The 15193-nt window shown below is 41.0% G+C and overlaps 1 protein-coding gene across 3 annotated transcripts in view; it reads left to right on the forward strand.

Moving 5' to 3' along the window:
* Positions 1-1104: 1104 nt before the first annotated feature.
* Positions 1105-15193, forward strand: part of LOC133558916 (apoptosis-stimulating of p53 protein 2-like) — a 94923-nt gene continuing 80834 nt past the window's right edge. For all 3 annotated transcript variants that reach the window (XR_009808059.1, XM_061910079.1, XM_061910081.1), the window contains exons 1-2: positions 1105-1215; positions 1481-1628. Coding sequence is in view for 2 of the 3 variants with exons in the window: in XM_061910079.1 (XP_061766063.1) it covers positions 1599-1628 (30 nt within the window). In the remaining variant the exon portion in view is untranslated. The remainder of the gene's footprint in view (positions 1216-1480; positions 1629-15193) is intronic.

A 15193-nucleotide genomic window follows, 5' to 3' on the forward strand; every position in this document is an offset into this window, starting at 1 on the left:
ATATAAATATATACTTCACTACTTCACAGCGCTACATGAGAAGCAAATAATCACTTTTTTAAAATAACATCATATGCATTTGTGCAAAGTAAAATCAGAGAGGTGAGCCTACTGTAGAGAATATAAAGTGATTTTTGGCCCAGGACGTATTTTGTTTTATTCATTATTGAAATATTTTTTGCCACCTTATGTTGTATGTATCGTGAGATCGACAGGCGGATCGGTGCGGCGTCTTCAGTAATGCGGACGTTGTACCGATCCGTTGTGGTGAAGAAGGAGCTGAGCCGGAAGGCAAAGCTCTCAATTTACCGGTCGATCTACGTTCCCATCCTCACCTATGGTCATGAGCTTTGGGTCATGACCGAAAGGATAAGATCACGGGTACAAGCGGCCCAAACTAGTTTCCAGGTCTCTCCCTTAGAGATAGGGTGAGAAGCTCTGCCATCCGGGAGGGACTCAAAGTAAAGCCGCTGCTCCTCCACATGGAGAGGAGCCAGATGAGGTGGTTCGGGCATCTGGTCAGGATGCCACCCGAACGCCTCCCTAGGGAGGTGTTTAGGGCACGTCCAACCGGTAGGAGGCCACGGGGAAGACCCAGGACACGTTGGGAAGACTATGTCTCCCGGTTGGCCTGGGAACGCCTCGGGATCCCCCGGGAAGAGCTGGACGAAGTGGCTGGGGAGAGGGAAGTCTGGGTTTGCCTGCTTAGGCTGTTGCCCCCGCGACCCGACCTCGGATAATGGATGGATGGATGGATGTTGTATGTTTTGTATATGATATTTCCAGTTCATTTTATCATCTATTAATACTCCCCAAAAATCTGGTTTCTTTTACCCTTTCGATATCTATTCCATCTATTTGTATTCGTGTCTGATGCTCTTTTCTGTTACCAAATAGCATTATTTTAGTTTTACTGAGATTCAAGGATAGCCTGTTTTTGAGTCACTTGAGGAAAAAGCGCTATATAAATATAAGTCACTTCACTAAGTCTGTATTTTTGTTACATATTATGTATGTTTTCAATATGTAGCAATACACATCACCAGTAGAGGGAGCTGTTACGGAGCTGAGAAGGGGGCGGAGCTAGAATTCCACAGTGGCCTCCTCCTCTTCCCGCCCTCCTTCCCTTTACGTCACTCTGGGATCGGCTGCGGGCTAACAAGCATCGCCATCCACCAGCGGAGTTTACGCCTCTTTACCTTCGCCTTCTTTCGGGTAAGCAAATTATAACACATCCACGCTATAACCACACATTTTTTTCAGTAACGTGTGGCGTGTTGCTGAATCGAACACACGTTGTTTTTTAAAGCGTTTTGTTGTTACGGTAACGAATGTGCGCAAACTTGTTAAGCGAGGCGACGTCAAAACTACAGCGGAAACTTTCATAGGCCTTGTTTAGTGTTTGCAACAGGTCCCGCCGCGATGAAGTGTTTTGAATATATTATCCATAACATTTGTTGTGTTTGTGTTTTCATGGTAGGACGAGGGATCGATCCAGCCAGCCAGGAGAAAGTCGCCTTCACGGGCTGTGGGATTAAAGTCGCTCCGCTTTCGTCGAAACTGCCAGTCGTGCGGATTCATGCCAGATTGTTAGCTAAATGCGGTACGAAGCTAAAAAAATGATGCCGGTGAGTTCAAGACTTTAAACTTCACATTTATTCGTAGTATTTGCCTTTTGGGTTATTTAAGCACACCTACAATGTTATTGAATGCATAAGACGTGGCGAATCTGCTGACTGTAAACACAGGTTTGAGTTGCCGGCTACTATTGTGCCTATCTACTGTATGTGACGTCATCTATTTGTTTTGTGACGTACTTTTGACATTGCATGTAGGATATATGCACTTGACACAATTACGTAATAGCACACTAAGAGCTGTATCAGAATATTCTTAGTGTCACTAAATAAGGCAATTTTACTCTCCTGTATACTTGTCTACCTTATCTGACGTTATGTATTTGTTTTTGTTTTTTGAGCTTTACGGTGGAAGAGGGGTTAGTAGTCAGGGTTCAATCCCGGGCTTGGGATCTTTCTGCGTGGGTTCCCTCCGGGTACTCCGGCTTCCTCCCACTTCCAAAGACATGCACCTGGGGATAGGTTGATTGGCAACACTAAATTGGCCCTAGTGTGCGAATGTGAGTGTGATAGTCGTCTGTCTATCTGTGTTGGCCCTGCGATGAGGTGGCGACTTGTCCAGGGTGTACCCCGCCTTCCGCCCGATTGTAGCTGAGATAGGCGCCAGCGCCCCCCGCGACCCCAAAAGGGAATAAGCGGTAGAAAATGGATGGATGGATGGACGGTGGAAGAGGGGTTAGTGCGTCTGCCTCACAATACGAAGGTCCTGAATAGTCAGGGTTCAATCCCGGGCTTGGGATCTTTCTGCGTGGGTTTCCTCCGGGTACTCCGGCTTCCTCCCACTTCCAAAGACATGCACCTGGGGATAGGCCCCTCCCACCTCCAAAGACATGCACCTGGGGATAGGTTGATTGGCAACACTAAATCGGCCCTAGTGTGCGAATGCGAGTGTGATAGTCGTCTGTCTATCTGTGTTGGCCCTGCGATGAGGTGGCGACTTGTCCAGGGCGTACCACGCCTTCTGCTCGATTGTAGCTAAGATAGACACCAGCGGCCCCCGCAACCCCAAATGGAATAAGCGGTAAAAAAATGGATGATGGATGGATGGGTGTATTTGTTTTCTGACGTAATGTTGACATTGTCTTCTTGCATGTAGTATATATGCACCTGACAAAATTACGTAATAACACACCAAGAGCCGTGTCAGAATGTTTTGCCTTTTGTTGTTGCAAAATAAGGCAATTGTACTCCTCTGCAACACACTCCCCTAAATCAAACCCCGTTTCCATATTAGTTGAGAAATTGTGTTAGATGTAAATATAAACGGAATACAATCATCTGCAAATCCTTTTCAGCCCATATTCAATTGAATGCACTACAAAGACAAGATCTCTACGCTGCTGATCCGCCTCCGCTTGAGATGGTCTCCTGTGGACGGGACTCTCGCTGCTGTCTTGGATCCGCTTGAACTGAACTCTCGCGGCTGTGTTGGAGCCACTATGGATTGAACTTTCACAGTATCATGTTAGACCCGCTCGACATCCATTGCTTTGGGTCCCCTAGAGGGGGGGGTTGCCCACATCTGAGGTCCTCTCCAAGGTTTCTCATAGTCAGCATTGTCACTGGCGTCCCACTGGATGTGAATTCTCCCTGCCCACTGGGTGTGAGTTTTCCTTGCCCTTTTGTGGGTTCTTCCGAGGATGTTGTAGTCGTAATGGTTTGTGCAGTCCTTTGAGACATTTGTGATTTGGGGCTATATAAATAAACATTGATTGATTGAGATATTAGATGTTCAAACTCATAAACGATATTTTTTTGCAAATAATTAACTTACAATTTCATGGCTGCAACATGTGCCAAAGTAGTTGGGAAAAGGCATGTTCACCACTGTGTTACATCACCTTTTCTTTTATCAACACTAAAACGTTTGGGAACTGAGGAAACTAATTGTTGAAGCTTTGAAAGTGGAATTCTTTCCCATTCTTGTTTTATGTAGAGCTTCAGTCGTTCAACAGTCCGGGGTCATTTTACGCTTCATAATGCGCCACACATTTTCGATGGGAGACAGGTCTGGACTGCAGGCGGGCCAAGAAAGTACCCGCACTCTTTTTTTTACAAAGCCACGCTGTTGTAACACGTGCTGAATGTGGCTTGGCATAGTCTTGCTGAAATAAGCAGGGGCGTCCATGAAAAAGACAGCGCTTAGATGGCAGCATATGTTGTTCCAAAACCTGTATGTACCTTTCAGCATTAATGGTGCCTCCACAGATGTGTAAGTTACCCATGCCTTGGGCACTAATGCACCCCCATACCATCACAGATGCTGGCTTTTGAACTTTGCGTCGATAACAGTCTGGATCGTTTGCTTCACCTTTGGTCCGGATGACACAATGTCCAATATTTCCAAATATAATTTGAAATGTGGACTCGTCAGACCACAGAACACTTTTCCACATTGCATCAGTCCATCTTAGATGATCTCGGGCCCAGAGAAGCCGGCGAAATTTCTGGATGTTGTTAATAAATGGCTTTCGCTTTGCATAGTAGAGCTTTAACTTGCACTTACAGATGTAGCGACCAACTGTATTTAGTGACAGTGGTTTTCTGAAGTGTTCCTGAGCCCATGTGGTGATATCCTATAGAGATTGATGTCGGTTTTTGATACAGTGCCGTCTGAGGGATCGAAGGTCACGGTCATTCAATGTTGGTTTCTGGCCATGCTGCTTACGTGTAGTGATTTCTCCAAATTCTCTGAATATTTTGATGATATTATGGACCGTAGATGTGGAAATCCCAAAATTTCTTGCAATTGCACTTTGAGAAACTTTGTTCTTAAACTGTTTGACTATTTGCTCACACAGTTGTGGACAAAGGGGTGTACCTCGCCCCATCCTTTCTTGTGAAAGACTGAGCATTTTTTGGGAAGCTGTTTTTATACCCAATCATGGCACTCACCTGTTCCCAATTAGCCTGCACACCTGTGGGATGTTCCACATAAGTGTGTTTGATGAGCATTCCTCAACTTTATCAGTATTTATTGCCACCTTTCCCAACTTCTTTGTCACGTGTTGTTGGCATCGAATTCCGAAGTTTACTATTATTTGCAAAAAAAAAAAAAAGGTTTATCAGTTTGAACATCAAATATGTTGTCTTTGTAGCATATTCAACTGAATATGGGTTAAATAACAAATAAATGGGTTGTACTTGTATAGCGCTTTTCTACCTTCAAGGTACTCAAAGCGCTTTGACACTACTTCCACATTTACCCATTCACACACACATTCACACACTGATGGAGGGAGCTGCCATGCAAGGCGCTAACCAGCACCCATCAGGAGCAAGGGTGAAGTGTCTTGCTCAGGACACAACGGACGTGACGAGGTTGGTACTAGGTGGGGATTGAACCAGGGACCCTCGGGTTGCGCACGGCCACTCTCCCACTGAGCCACGCCGTCCCATGTATGATTTTATAATCTCACTAAAACACTATTAACACACTAAGCAGATAAGGGATCTTCCAGAACTATCCTAGTAAATGTGTCTAATTACATCTGAAAAGCTCCCACTCCCGCCGCCTTATTATTATTTTTTCGTGTGTGATTATTATTATTATTTTTTTGTGTGTGATTCACTCTAACTTTCAAAGGATTTGCAAATCATTGTATTCCGTTTATATTTACATCTAACACAATTTCCCAACTCATATGGAAACAGGGTTTGTAATAGGTTAGTACTTCTCTCAGAGTGTCAATCAAAACTTCTGTAAAATGCTAATGTTGTATTTAAGTGAATCTGTCAGTTTGACCAGTGTCTACAGCAGTGTTTTTCAACCTTTTCCGAGCCGAGGCACATTTTTTTTCATTGAAAAAATGTGCATGCACACCACCAGCCGAAAACATAAAAAAATCAAACTCAGCAGCTGATATTGACAATAAAAAGTCGTTCTCGCAATTGTTGGATATGAATTCAAACCATAACCAACCGTGCATCAATATAGCTCTTGTCTTAAAGTAGGTGTACTGTCACCACCTGTCACATCACGCCATGACTTATTTTGAATGTTTTGCTGTTTTCCTGTGTAGTTTTTTAGTTCTAGTCTTGCACTCCTGTATTGGTGGCTTTTCCTCTTTTGTTGGTATTTTCCTGTAGCAGTTACCTGTCTTCCTTGAACGTTACTCCCCGCATTTGCTTTGTTTTCGCAATCCAAGACAATTTCCAAATCTGTGGGGTCATTGTTGATTGTCATGTAATGTGCGGATGTACTTTGTGGACGCCATCTGCTCCACACGCTGTAAGTCTTTGCTGTCATCCAGCATTCTGTTTTCGTTTACTTTGCAGCCAGCTCAGTTTTAGTTTTGTTTTGCATAGCCATCCCCAAGCTTCAATGCCTTTTGTTAGCGGCACTCGCCTTTTGTTTGTTTTTGGTTTAAATGTTAGATACCTTTTTTCCTGCGCACTAGAGATGCGCGGTTCGCGGTCTCATCCGCAGAGTCCGCGGGTAAACAGCGGGTCGGGCGGTGGACATGACGAAAAAATAGATTTTAATTAGATTCGAACCATCCATCCGGAGATATTTGATACACATGGTTCTGGGATCGGTATCCTTTGCCATTCAAAGAGCCATTAAAGACCCGTGTCATAAAGCGAAGAAGTCAATAGGAGATGCTATTAATCTCTTGAATGACTGCCGGCAGTCACCCAGATAATAAGTATTAGTGCGTGCTATGAAGCCGTTGGCTTTGTCGCCTACTACAACATGTACGATCTGCTTGTCAGTCCAGCATCATGTTGTGTGTGGCTTCTGCGGCAACACGCACAAGGCATACTGGGTGACACAGAGTACATTAATGGTTGTGATATAAACAATTTTAACACTCTTAGTAATACGCGCCACACTTTGAAGCCACACCAATTAAGAACGACAAACACATTGCGGGAGAACATCTTCACAGTAACACAACATAAACGCAACACAACAAATACCCATAATCCTTTGTATTCATGATACTTCCTGACTATACTTCTCCACCCCCGTGCGTCGGTAAGGTGGGCGGGGTTGGGGGCGCGGGGGTTTAAAATATATTCAGGATGTGTGATGAATACAAAGGATTATGGGTATTAGTTGTGTTGCGTTCATGTTGTGTTACTGTGAGGATGTTCTCCCGAAATGTGTTTGTCAATCCTGTATTGTGTGGCTTCATAGCGTGGCGCATATTAGTAAGTGTTAAAGTCTTTTATATCACAACCATCAGTGTGCTTTGTATCAACCAGTATGCCTTTCAATCTCATACATGTGATTGCGGAAGCTGCACACAACATGTTGCTGGTTCAACAGTCGGTTCGTACATGTTGTTGAAGGTGTCTAAGGCAATGGCTTCGCCCATATTCTTGTCATCAGGACGAACACTATTGAAAAGTCGCGAGAACGTTAGCGGCTCCAATTCACTTCATTACTCTGTGAAACAGGTTTAAATAGCTCTGTGAGTGGTAAAGGTGACCAACCTCTAATGTAATTCAGCGGGCGGGTACGGTCCTGATAAAATGATGGTTCGGGTGGATGACGATTTTGATGACGCGGATGATATAATTGCCTATCCGCGCATCTCTCTGCACACTGCCTCCCGCATATTGTGATCACAACAACCCATGTTCCCCACATCTACAAAGCAATTAGCTACCTGCTGCCTCCTAGTGATATGGAAGAGTATTACACGGTTACTCTGCCGAGCTCTTGACAGCACAGACACTCAACAACGGCACATTTGCGGATTATAATTACATTTTTCTACCGCCTGTCCCATGGATGGATGGATGGAATTACTGGTTTGCAAAAAATATTTTTAACCCAATTAGGTGAAATTACATAATTTCCCATGGCACACCAGACTGTATCTCACGGCACACTAGTGCACCGTGCCACAGTTGTTGAAAAACACTGGTCTCCAGTGCAATGTCATGCAAAATATAATCCGCTCTATCTTGTTCACAACCTTGCCAGCATTATCATAATCATGAAGGGTCCAGTGCGTTTTGCTGCAGTGTTGTCTTTGCTTTGCTGTTGAGTTCCTTAATATAAATGTCCGTGGGAGATTTGTTGTCAAGGGCTTCTTGCAAGCAAACGAGAGTGTGGATGTAAGGCTTCTTGTGGTTGTTGGATTGATAGTGCAGTAATTTACATTAAATATTCCATATTGATGTTTTGCACCAATGTCATTACACACTGCCTGTGAAAATGTCCTGGGTTTTTGCTCTTCTGTGTTAATGACACTGAATGAGAAGGCCGAAGTAGGCCAGGTAGTTTTCCGGCCTCTGCGGTGGTAAGAGGCGAGACTTCCCCTGTGTAAATTACTGTATTTTCCGGACTATAAGGCGCACTTAAAATCCCTGTTTTATTTTCTCAAAACTCGACAGTGCGCCTTATAATGTACGGAATAATTTTGGTTGTGCTTACCGACCTTGAAGCTTTTTTACTTGGTAGATGGTTAAATAAGTGTGACCAGTAGATGGCAGTCACACATAAGAGATTCGTGTAGACTGCAATATAATGGCAATATTCAAGTAAACAACACCAAAATATTATATGTTCCATTGAAGATATACAATTATATTTATATTTCTCCTTCTAAGATTATATTGCTCCTATGTGTTCTATTTGTGGAAAACATCTTTTTATGGACCTCTAAGATGTAGAAATAAAGTAAACAAAATGTATCAAAGATAATGCTGTGAGGAAAAGCTGAAATGTTGACTGAAATAATGAATGAAGACACAGATTTGTCTTTAAATGTACGGATAATGTTTCTTTAGCCCATGTTATTACACCACAGTGACATCAATGACTCTCACCTATTAGTTGTCTTTTGTAGTTTTTACCCAACAATCTAAATTGTAATCAGAAATGGAGTTATTTAGAAAAAAAAAATCCAGAATCTATTTTTGGCCAAATTCGTTTGCAGTGTCTTATGCCTGGCACTTATGTCGTCACACATCTAATTGTGTGATTGCAGGATGCCATTTTTGGGATTGGTCTGAAAAGCCGTGCACAGATAGAAACATGTGCATGCACACTTCCTAGTCGACTGCATTGCAATTGTTAGTCCGCTCCACAGATATATCTTACAAAAGCACTTGACTTGAAAGACTGCAAAATCCCCCCCCACAAAGTCAAAATATAATAATTTCACTAGTGCGATTGCCCTTCAGTACAAGGTACATGGAGCAGATGAAAAATACTAAAAATGCAGGTGTGTGTGTATATATATATATATATATATATATATATATATATATATATATATATATACAAACCCTGTTTCCATATGAGTTGGGAAATTGTGTTCGATGTAAATATAAACAGAATACAATGATTTGCAAGTCCTTTTCAACCCATATTCAATTGAATGCACTACAAAGAGAAGATATTTGATGTTCAAACTCATACACCTTATTTTTTTTGCAAATAATAATTAACTTAGAACTTCATGGCTGCAACAAATGCCAAAGTAGTTGGGAAAGGGCATGTTCACCACTGTGTAACATTACCTTTTCCTTTAACAACACTCAATAAACGTTTGGGAACTGAGGAAACTAATTGTTAAAGCTTTGAAAGTGGAATTCTTTCCCATTCTTGTTTTATGTAGAGCTTCAGTCACTCAACCATCCGGAGTCTCCGCTGTCGTATTTTACGCTTCATAATGCGCCACACATTTTCGATGGGAGACAGGTCTGAACTGCAGGCGGGCCAGGAAAGTACCCGCACTCTTTTTTTTACGAAGCCACGCTGTTGTAACACGTGCTGAATGTGGCTTGGCATTGTCTTGTTGAAATAAGCAGGGGCGTCCATGAAAAAGACGGCGCTCAGATGGCAGCATATGTTGTTCCAAAACCTGTATGTACCTTTCAGCATTAATGGTGCCTTCACAGATGTGTAAGTTACCCATGCCTTGGGCACTATTACACCCCCATACCATCACACATGCTGGCTTTTACACTTTGCGCCTATAACAATCCAGATGGTTCGGTTCCCCTTTAGTCCAGATGACACGATGTTGAATATTTCCAAAAACAGTTTGAAATGTGGACTCGTCGGAACACTTTTCCGCTTTGCATCAGTCCATCTTAGATGATATCGGGCGCCGTTTCTGGATGTTGTTGATAAATGGCTTTCGCTTTGCATAGTAGAGCTTTAACTTGCACTTACAGATGTAGCGACAAACTGTATTTAGTGACAGTAGTTTTCTGAAAGGTTCCTGAGCCCATGTGGTGATATCCTTTAGAGATTGATGTCGGTTTTTGATACAGTGCCGTCTAAGGGATCGAAGGTCAATGTTGGTTTCCGGTTCCCAAAAAACAAAATTATGCAAATCCGCTGCTTGTTGAGAAGAGGGATGTTTGCTTTCATATTGCCATATTTTTCGGAGTATAAGTAGCTCCGGAGTAAAGTCGCACCTGCCAAAAATGCATAATAAAGAAGGGAAAAAACATATAAGTCGCACTGGAGTATAAGTCACATTTTTTGTGGTAAATGTATTTGATAAAACCCAACACCAAGAATAGACATTTGAAAGGCAATTTAAAATAAATAAAGAATAGTGAACAACAGACTGAATAAGTGTACGTAATATGAGGTATAAATAACCAACTGAGAAGGTGCCTGGTATGATAACGTAACATATTTTGGTATGAGTCATTCAAATAACTATAGACTATAGAACTATAGAACATGCTATACGTTTACCAAACAATCTGTCACTCCTAATCGCTAAATCCGATTAAATCTTATACGTCTAGTTGTTACGTGAATGAGCTAAATAATATTATTTGATATTTTACGGTAATGTGTTAATAATTTCACACATATGCCGCTCCTGAGTATAAGTCGCAAACTATGAAAAAAACTGCGACTTATAGTCCGAAAAATACAGTAGTTTCCAATAAAACCAGAGCCATATGTGTATTTCTTACATTATTTTTAGGAAACACTGGATTGTATAAACAATGTGTCTTTTAACGCAATTTAGACAGATACCTGGTGCAAAACCTGAAGTAAACTCACATGCCGTGGATTTGTAAGGATTACATTTTCCACTCAAACTGGAGTTTCCGGTAAAACAGCTCAATCAGAGAAGGGGCAACAAGGTCGTGTTTGCTGGACGACTTCTGCTGGCAAATGACCTGGCCTCCGCTGCGCCTACACATCGTTTGTTATCGCCGAGCGTGCGGCACCGCGTGGACGGCAATAAAGATTGTCACCCTTTCAGAATTGGTTTCATTGCCCGGCATGTTTACCTTGATGCCGTCAGCGTGGAATTTATTTATGTGTGTTTAAATAAGATACAGCCTCTGGTTGTGAGCTGATAAAAAGCAAAATGTCATCTATATGGCCAAGACTGATGTCGTGTATTGTCTGGTAATGACAGCCGTATAACCCATGGTCCTGCTTGTGCAGGCCAAGGGACTGGAGGCTGAAGAGAATGCAGTGCTGTAATTGCTGGCCTGGGATGGCGGTAAATAGGGGGTTGGGGGGGGTTTGGTCGGGGCTGTTAGTGGACACAATGAGCTGCAAAGACTCTTCAGTAATATAGAGAGCAGTTTGTATATGGTCTCTGATAAGTAACGTGCACTCTTTACTTTTTACAACAGTGGTTCTCAACCTTTTTTCAGTGATGTAGCCCCTGTGAACATGTTTTTAATTCAAGTATCCCTTAATCAGAGCAAAGCATTTTTGGTTGACAAAAAGAGATAAAGAAGTAAAATACAGCACTATGTCATCAGTTTCTGATTTATTAAATTGTTTAACAGTGCAAAACATTGCTCATTTATAGTGGTCTTTCTTGAACTATTAGGAAATAACGGTATAACAATAACTAAAAACTTGTTGAAAAATAAACAAGTGATTCAATTATAAATAAAGATTTCTACACATAGAAGTAATCATCATCTTAAAGTGCCCTCTTTGGGGATTGTAATAGAGATCCATCTGGATTCATGAACTTAATTCTAAACATTTCTTCACAAAAAAAGAAATCTTTAACATCCCAAAAAATTTCCCCAAAAATCTAGCTGTCAACACTGAATATTGCATTGTTGTATCTTTCTTACATTCATATTTTCTTGAAGTATTATTCAATACATATATTTATAAAGAATTTTTGAATTGATGCTATTTTTAAGATATTTTAAAAAAATCCCACATACCCCTTGGCATACCTTCAAGTACCCCCAGTGGTACACGTACCCCCATTTGAGAACCACTGTGTTACGCCTGTTCGGCATTGTGATGTCGGGTTCGATTCCCTCGAGGATGCGTCAAGTGAACACAGCAAAGGTAAGATATACAAAATGTATTTAAATAACAAAAAGAGCTATATAACAAAAATGCTAGAGCTAGTAGAATAAAACAAACAAAGGACGCTAGCATAAAAGCTAGGATATACAACAATGAGAAATAAACTGGCACGTAGGCACATAAAACAGTAAAACAAAAACTTCAGCATGAGAACTGGAATGAACAACGAATGGCTAGCGTGAAAAGCTTAGCGAGAATATACATACGATATAGAGTGCAGGCGTAACTTGCGTGAAAAGCAAATCATGAACCCAGGCTGAACAAACAAAAGAGGACGGCTTATAAAGTGACGGTGATTATCTGTAGCAGGTGTGCGGGGCGTGAGCAGCAGGTGAACTGATGTGTAACCATAGTGATGGACAAAAACAGGAAATAAACGGGTCAGACTGAAAATGAAAAAACAAATATGTGAAGATCTGAGCAGCAGATCGCAACACTGCTTTACAACATTACTCATGTGCCTCTGTTTTAATTTCTTGCTCCAATATAAATTGATGTAATAATAATGTAAATATAAATTATAGATAACAAGGTATATTTGTCACCACCATAAAACCTGTTGTTATTCTTACAGGCCATGTTTTAATGTTTGTAATGGTTATACAAGCGTAAAACACTGACACTAGGGCTGGGGGATATGACCTTCTATTAATATCTCGATTAGGGATGCACCGATTAATCGGTAACCGAATATATTCGGCCGAATATGGCAAAAAAAGCCACATTCGGTCTTCGGTGGAATGAGTTAAAAACAAGGCCGAATAGTGGCGTGTGACGCAATTTTTTGACGCGGTGACGTTGGGATATGTTGTGTACCTGTATAAGTGTATGAGGTTACAAGCACACACTTATTGAGATTTAGTGGGGCCTCTGTTTACATTATTAGCCTGTTGTGTAGGCTACCTGTATAAGTGTATGAGGTTACAAGCACACACTTAATTGAGATTTACTTGAGCCTTCTGTTTACATTATTAGCATATCTACTGTGGCTAAGCAGACTTTTGCCAAAAGGACAATAAATCATTTGTTGTGGGTTTATCCACTTTAATGCACTTTATTTTTTTTTTAGAATGCATGTTTTGTTTGAAGGCCTAATATAAATGAAAAACTGTGCTTTTTTCGAAAAGCAAAGATTACTGGAATATTAAAATATTCAATAAAAAATTACTTTATTTGAAAAACATGTCTAAATATTTATTCTAGGCTATTTATGCAATATTTAAAAAGTTGTGAAAAACTGCATTCATTATTCGGTATTCGGTATTCGGCCTTCGGCAAAGCGTTTAAATTTTATTCGGCTTCGGCCACAAATTTGAATTTCGGTGCATCCCTAATCTCGATATTTTTAGGCCATGTCACGATACACAATACATATCTCGATATTTTGCCTTAGCCTTGAATTAACACTTGATGCATATAATCACAGCAGTATGATGATTCTTTGTGTCTACATTAAAAAAATCTTGTTCATACTGCATTAATATATGCTCTTTTTAAACTTTCATGCAAAAAGGGACGTCACAACTAAGGCAATTTACCAAAAACTGGATTCATTAAACAGTTATTAAGCAGTGGCACAAACTATGGCTGGGCGATATATTGATATACTTCATATATCGTGGGTTTGTTTCTGTGCGATATAGAAAATGACTATATCGTGATATCTCAATATACGTTCTCACGCAGTTGCTTTTGGCTGCTGGTATTACTCTACAGGCTCTTCCCACTCCTTGTGTCTCCTTCACACAGACACACCTTACATACGTCACATACTGTCACGTCATATGTCACATACGTATACGCCCTAGCGGAGCAGAGAGGTGGCAGCATGGGTAACGTTAGCTGCGGTGCGAGCGGTAATACGAGAGAAAGTAGGTGCCAATTTGGTAACAAACGAAGGAAGAATTAATTCCCAAGGAAAACAGCAGTGGTCCATCGTCTGGCGGTGGCTTGGCTTCAAGTGGGAATATGTCGAACAGACAACCGTAATTTGTCAAGTGTGGGGCAAAAGCATTGCTACAAAAAGTAGCGTTACTGCTAATATGTAGCATCATTTGAAAAGTCACTTGCTAGAGAATGAAGAGTGCTTACTCCGCATGTCAACATCTCCGTTCGGTGCCACACGCCCACACCATCAAAATGCTGTGGCAAACATTTCCAGATCAACACCGTATGGAAAAAATAGTCAACAGCAAAAGGAGGTAATGTCCGCAGTAACCTACCACATAGCGAAGAACGAACACTATTTGATTTTCTATTATGCAGCTCATTTTCGTTTGACACTTATTGAAATATCTCTTGTGACATCATCCACAAAAGTGCACTTTATTTGTTTTGAACTATTGTAGTGGCGTTCTGTACAAAAAGTACACTTTAATTTAGTGTTGTTTTGATACGTCATCTTAGTGACATCATGCACAAAAGTGCACTCATAGCTTGTTTTAAAATGTCTCTGACAATCTTGCACTTTCTGTTTTGAAATGACATGAATGTTTGTGCCACTGCTTAATAACTGTTTAATAAATACAGTTTTGGTCAATTGACTTAGTTGTTGTTTCCCTCTCTGCGTGAAAGTTTGAAATGAGCATATATTAATGCAGTATGAACAAGAATGTTCATACTGCTCTAATGTAAGCACATAGGATCATCATACTGCTGTGATTATATGCATTCAAGTGTTCATTGAAGGTTAAGGCAAATATCGAGATTAATATCGTGTATCGCGATATGGCCTAAAAATATCGAGATATTAAAAAAAGGCCATATCGCCCAGCCCTAACGGAACACCAAATTGTCTGCGATGTCTGTGTTGTGTGCCATCAGTCATGACAATAGTGCCTCTTTAAACCCTCTTCCGATCATATATTTTAAATTGTGATGAGTACATTTAAAATCAATAGAACATGCAGGTTTTTTGTAAATTCACCAATCTTTTATCACTTCTTCGTTCCTTCGTCATGAAAACATTTGCTTATCGAGTAGATTCTAAAGTAGATATGCCTCCCTCTCCTTGCACATTTTTGTCCTTTTCTTTTTGCCGTGACACTACGACATATCTCCTCGACTTAGTGACCGTGCGTCATGTCGGTGAGAAAATGAGGCGACTGTGGGAAGCCTGAGTTTGCTATGATTGTGTCAACAGAAACCCGAGCAGGCTTTTTTCTTTGCAGTCTGTGTGGTGTTTGTTATGTCAGCAGGTAGTCATCTGTGTTAGTCAAGAACTCGACACAACCACTTTGTTCAATTTTTTAAAGACAACCACAAGTTG

The sequence above is a fragment of the Nerophis ophidion genome, linkage group LG09 (assembly GCF_033978795.1).
Source record: "Nerophis ophidion isolate RoL-2023_Sa linkage group LG09, RoL_Noph_v1.0, whole genome shotgun sequence".
In the NCBI taxonomy this organism is placed as follows: domain Eukaryota; kingdom Metazoa; phylum Chordata; class Actinopteri; order Syngnathiformes; family Syngnathidae; genus Nerophis; species Nerophis ophidion.